Raw genomic sequence first — 6178 nt, 5'->3', positions numbered from 1 at the left:
GGTGTGCTTGGTTTCAACGTAACTTTATTCTTTCATGAGTTATTTACAAGTTTCTCTTTGTTCACAGCCATTGACATGTCGAAGAGGTTAACACGTGAGGAGCGGATCGAAATTGTGTTGATATCTGGTAAACGCAGTAACCGGGTCATTGCAGATAACCAGGTCATTGCAGCAGATTTCAATGCAAAACACCCTACGAGACCACCCATCTCCCATGCTGTGACATTACCAATAAGTTTGATGTGTCACATGGCCCTCTTCCTATTGAAAAAACAAAAGTTGTATCCAAGATGGCCGACTTCTGAATGGCCACCATGGTCACCACCCATCTTCAAGAGTTTACCTCCTCACGTATACTAATGTGCCACAAACAGGACTTAAATATCACCAACCATTCCTATTTTATTACGGTGTATCCATATAAATGGCCCACCCTGTACAATTAATCCAGCTTTAAGAACAATGTAAAAATAAACTTAAACTCAAAATATAATGTTTAAAACTAACTTGTTCTTCTTATTGAGCATTTTCCAATGCTATATTTTTGCTTTTCAAACATAGCAAGAAGTTAAAAAATAGCAATAACTTAATTTAAAACATTACGTAAGGGGAAATTCGAGTATTCATAGAAGCAAGGAAGGATTAGTAGTAAAATGTAGGCTACTTGAACCAAAAATCAAAATAGTCATACTTATATAAGCAGAATGGAAACTTTCAGTTAAATTATTAAATTAAGATTAATTCTAAGATTCAGTAATGGGTAAACACCAATTTTACATTGGTAAGATCTTGTACTGCTGCTGCTATATATAAGCTGATGCAAAACGTTGGACTTTATGGGGCAACTAAAGTGTCCTAAAAAAAATGAACAGGCCAAAAATAAACATATGAGTAGTTTGTATAAAAGTAGAAAGAGAAATGGCTCCCATCAGCAGCTCAGTGTGGTTTGTTTTGGCTGCCTCACTTTGTGCTAGCTCACGGTAAACTCATATGTCTTTGACATACGTTGCTCATTTTGATATTTCTGCTCATCTCTCACAAACACAAATAGCTGAACTTACATTGCATTTCAATGCAGATTCAATCGGAGAAAATATTTATTTATTTATTTATTTATTTTTTTCTCATTAATATTTTTTGTGAGTGAGGATCGTCTCTGCGAGTCTATATTTGGGACCTGCTGCAATGCCTGATACTTATAGGGCAAAAAGACGGGGCGGAGTGTGTCAGCTCATACACACAGTTAGAGAGAGAGAGAGGGCCATACACAGGACACATACTACCAATCACTGTACTGTGCAAAATTGTGAAGCCTCCACTTATTTCTAGTATTTTGCTACCAATGAGCCAGACATAGAAGACCACTAATTTTTTTAAAAGTGGTCATGAGCAATAGTTTCCAGGCTTTCTGGAGATTTTTCTTTGCTCATTGGTTGCTTTTTCACTCATTTCCAACCCAGTTCTTGTACCTGTCATGCTTTAGGGCTGCGTTTCAGCCAGTGGTGTTGGAGATCTTGTATAAATTAATAGAATTATGGAGGTAGAAGAGTGCCATCAGATTTTGGTTGACCATGCAGTACCATTTCCAAGGAGTTTGATTGGCGACAAGTTCATTATTCAGCATGATAATGATCCCAAACACACTGCCAATGCACTGGATAGAAAAACACACAATGACAATTTTGTGTGTGCAAATTTTACTGTGTGCATTGTGGTTTATGTGATCTGGTTTATTTGCTTTATTGATTGATTGATTTTTTTTTATTTTTTGAGAATAGAAAATCAGTAACACTCAATAAACATTAAGCTATTAAACATGATTAAATTTAACTAGGCATCACTACTCTCCTCTCAGTCTCAAAATGAAAAAACAGGCTCAGATCAAGTGCAAGTAGTCGTATCGTAGCACATCTTTAAAAACCGAAGACGCAGGAGCATTTGTTTGGCTTAATCCTAGCATTTAGCCTCTAACCAATCCTCTCTACTGAAACCTGTAACCTCTTAAACACGAGAGCCAACAAAATGTCCTAACATCTGAAAGATGATCCTCACGCTTACATCTTCGGGAGGACATTTGGTCCTGTTTTGTAACAAAAGGACACGTACAGTCGCACACCCAGCTCGAGGCTCCTAATGAGGCCTGTCCCCGATAATGGGGGTAATCAGTGCAGCCTATCTGGCCTCTGCCCGTGCTGACATGCTGCCAGCCTTGTCGTGGCTTATTTATACATGACTGATCTATCAACACTGGCTCTATGTTTGGTGAGCCTCAGTGTCCCAAAATAGAAATAATTAGGACAGGGCGGAAAAAGAGGAAAAGTGAAAACGTGTCTCAAAGCGCATACCCTTCGAGTAGACCCCCACCGGCCCCACCCGATCCTCTGCCAATCTCTATCCATCCCAGCTACACTGTCTCTCCTGTGTTTTGTTTTCTGCAGCAGGCCGGCGGGAGGAAGACGGGTGGAGAGGGCTGTCTGTGTGGTCTCGGTGGGGTGGTGATTTGAAGTCGGGCGAAGCAGAGTGCTTTAGATAACCACACACACTGATGCTATCTCTGATTGCTGTGGATGGGTCCTTTTCTTTGGGGATTTATGACACAAAAACAAGCTGACTTACACAAATACTTTAATTAATTAGTAAACTTACTACAGTTTTCATTTGTCAGTAATTATTAATGATCGATTAGGTAATCTAGATACACTTATTTACTGCAAAATGCATTTAAATGGGTTTCTGTAATAACTGAGCAAGTTATGTGTTCACTGGGTGGATGCTAAACAGATAGCGGTTTCCAGCAGAGAGCAAAAGGAGCACAGCATATTTTGTTCTTATCAGAGAGAGAATGAACCTTCATTTGAGATGCTATTTGTCATCTGATGTTTGCACGGTGCAGCAAAAGTCTTTTAATCTTTCAACTCTTTCAAAATAAGTTCCCTGTATGCTGAAGTCTGATTACTATAGGCTGCATAAAGGAACTTGTTTGAAGAAAATGAAGTCTATAGAAACCTGACAGAATAATGCAGCTGAAATAACATAAGCTGAGTTTTCGATGTCTGTAGCTGAATTCACTGCACGAGCTTAGGAGCACCTCTGAATACCATGTTCAAAGAATATAGTTGCTTTACACACAAATGTTAAAACAGTCTCCACAAACAGCAGTGTCTTCTCTGGGCCTGAGTTCCTTTAAGGCGAGGTGGAAAAGTTGTCTTTTAAAATGGTGAGTAAAAAATTGTGTTGTTGTTTTTCAAACATTCACAGATGCTGTATGCTCAAAATACAGCATCTGCAATGGTATGGCGGTACATCAGTGCACATGGCACATCTGTGAAGGCACCACTAATGCTGAACAATATGTGCAGGTTTAGGAGGAACATATGATGCCACCCAAATGACTTTTTCCTTTTCAAGGAAGCCCTTGCTTAATTCAGTGAGAGATGACATGGAGGACATTCAAATGACTCCAGCTGTGGTCAGTGGTTTTGGATCATGACCAGCCTCTGCTCCACTTAACGCACATGCAGCTGAAGACTTTGTCTAACACCTGTTTGAGCTCCACTGCCACAAGGACAGATTACTACCTCATACCACGATACCTGCATTGATTTGACATTTAAGCTCTTCATTGTATCACACTGAGATTCTGAGCTTTTCGCTTTTTTGTCTTAACTGAGCTCCTTGTTTAGTGTAATTTTGTTTTTTGAGCTATTTTCTTCTGTGACAGCCGTGACATAGTAGTAAATAAAGTATGTGTTATCTTATGTTAAGCTATCTTATCCTAAAGAAATCGACATGCTTGCATTTGCAGATCACTTCACGGTTCATAACTCCACCTAAATCTCTGCTTTTGTAAAAACCGGGCTGACGAGCATTCGATGTGATACAGTGTAAAGAGTATAAAGATGTTGTTTTCACTCATGCTTCTCAGCTTCATGCCTGCATAAATGACATGGGAGGATGTAAAGCCTGAGGGTATGCATTACTCCGGGCGAGCTTGTAAACTAAGTGGTCTTATCATACTCTCATCTGTCCGCAGCAGCAATAATGAAAGCGGAGGAGGGCGTGGTGGGGCCGAAGCCATGTGTGTGTGTAGCTGTATGTAAGTGTGTCAGGGCATGTTGTCTGAACCTAAAATCTCTTAAGGTTTTGACAATAATGATTGACAATAATGATGTTAAGGAAGCGAGGCGGCAGGTTTAATTGGCATGTCTGAAGTCACATAGTCTCTCTCACACACACACATACACACACTTAGCCTAAACAGCCCCATAATAGTCCCAAAATATAAACCCACCCTGGAAGCATGGCTACAAATACCCTCCTCTCCACACTGGTCAGCAGAGAGGGACCCGAGACAGCTTAGAGTCGAAATCCAAAGAGAAAACCAGAGATTTTAAGGTGAGCAAAGGGTTTGTTTTCAGATTCATTTTGTTGTGTGACTGCACCCTTACAGGGAATCAAGACTCACAATCTCTCTTTTGCGCTGTGCAGATGCTTGGCTCTAGATGGATGCTGCCCTTCCTGGCTCTTTACCTGCTGCTGGAGGAGATATCTGCTGCTGTCATACCAAGCAGATCCAGAAACAAGAGGGTAAGCCCTTTTTGTTTTTTTTATTAACAGACATTAAATTTATTACCACTTTCGGACAAGCAATTTAAACAGCTACTGGCATTTAATCCTTTTCCATCTTATTGAATGATCTGATTACGTCCTCAGGAGGACACCTTAATGGACCAAGAAGTCTTTTCCCACCTGTTCGATCACTTGGACATGAGCGACCTCTCTGTGGGTGACGCAGGGGGGATGGTGGGAGATGTAGACAATGGCTCCTTTCAGTCAGAGACTTTCATCGCCCCGACAGAACACCTTCCCGCCCAGCGGCAGCACCCGAACCAGCACCAGCATAACCGGAAAGCCAATGAGAAGAGGTTAGGACAAATGGCTCTAGATATTGTCGAACAGTTGGTTATACAGCCACACGTGATAGAGAAAAGGTGTAAATAGTGCAAATTAGCTGTAAATACAGCAACTATGTGCTTATGCAGCTTATATAAACTGACAAGTTATGATTTATGGGGATGATTGTTACTTATATTAGATGTATTAATCCTATGATAATTTACAACAAAGGACACTTGTAAATTTGGAGTCAAGTAGATGAAGATGAATATCTTAACGCTTTTGAAGATTTTTAGCTCTTGGCCAAAATACATGTAATTCTGATGTAAATATGAGAAGATCAAATGATCAGTCCAGAACCAAATGATGTCTTTTGATTTGATGCTTGCACGTATTTGATTCCCTGATGTTGTGTTGAATTCTGACTGCCTTCCTCTCTACAGGAGGAAGGTCGCTCCTCTGGACCCCATCGGCGGCTTTCAAATATCCAGCTTCAGAACCCGAATGGTGAGCGGCAAATGACACTTATCCCCATTTTCCCACCAAATAACCTGCATCGCAGCGACATTTAAATGCCACAAGCTCAACACACTCGCACTGTTGATACATAAAGTATACATGTGGGCCTGAAACATCGATGGCTTTAGCTTTAAACAGAAGTTATTATTCAGATTATTTTTAGCAGACTGCAAAGTAAAAAATATGCAAACAGAACTATATGCTGTCCCATTCAGTGCAAAGAAAGCAATCTATTCCTAAACTTGTATTCTATGAACAAATATCTAATAGTTTAAAATATACATAAATACATATATGTATGTGTGCATGTGCTTGAGTCATTGAAGTCATTATTGCTTGAATGGCCTATTTGCATATGCAGTTATCATCTTTCATGGCTTGTGTAAGTTTTCTGTGACACTGGTAGCCATTTCTAGCCCCTACAACAATGCTTCAGCATTAATAATTTAAAAACCTTGCACTTGTCTAATATGAAGAACTGAGCATTTATATATTTGTTTTGCAGGATGAACCAGACCTCCCCAGGGAAGATTATCAGAACTAGAAAGCCTACTAAATATCACGCATGAATTTTTGTATAACTTGGCATTTATTCAGTATCTGTGCCATACTAACGAGTGAGATTCCTGCCAGCTGTCGCCCTCTGCTGGTAGAAGACAAAACCTGACAAACACTGTTGTGTGCCAACACCTAACAAAATGTGATATGTAACTGTTTGTTTTTTGTGTGTCATTTTATTAAAGAAAATTAAAAAAACTCAACC

At 39.9% G+C, this 6178-nt stretch overlaps 1 protein-coding gene across 1 annotated transcript; it reads left to right on the top strand.

Annotated features, from left to right (window-relative positions):
- The first annotated feature begins 4286 nt into the window (after window positions 1-4286).
- Window positions 4287-6176, top strand: LOC146714937 (uncharacterized). Its single transcript, XM_085451305.1, has 5 exons — window positions 4287-4395; window positions 4489-4587; window positions 4714-4925; window positions 5340-5403; window positions 5921-6176. Exons 2-5 carry the CDS (start codon window positions 4489-4491, stop codon window positions 5957-5959), a joined length of 414 nt encoding a protein of 137 aa, XP_085307431.1. The 5' UTR covers window positions 4287-4395; the 3' UTR covers window positions 5960-6176.
- Window positions 6177-6178: the final 2 nt, after the last annotated feature.

Source organism: Copadichromis virginalis, linkage group LG3 (genome assembly GCF_057382275.1).
Source record: "Copadichromis virginalis isolate Kocher_CV1m ecotype Utaka linkage group LG3, C_Virginalis_male_GT1.1, whole genome shotgun sequence".
Classification (NCBI taxonomy): domain Eukaryota; kingdom Metazoa; phylum Chordata; class Actinopteri; order Cichliformes; family Cichlidae; genus Copadichromis; species Copadichromis virginalis.
The sequence above is the reverse complement of the archived record's forward strand: the minus strand, read 5'-3'. Positions and strand labels throughout refer to the sequence as shown.

Bases quoted from the DNA above. Each gene is read 5' to 3' on its own strand.
- LOC146714937 (XM_085451305.1), top strand. From the start codon at position 4,489: ATGCTTGGCTCTAGATGGATGCTGCCCTTCCTGGCTCTTTACCTGCTG. The intron at 4,926-5,339 runs GTTAGGACAAAT...TCCTCTCTACAG, and splicing joins CGGAAAGCCAATGAGAAGAG to GAGGAAGGTCGCTCCTCTGG. The intron at 5,404-5,920 runs GTGAGCGGCAAA...TTTGTTTTGCAG, and splicing joins CCAGCTTCAGAACCCGAATG to GATGAACCAGACCTCCCCAG.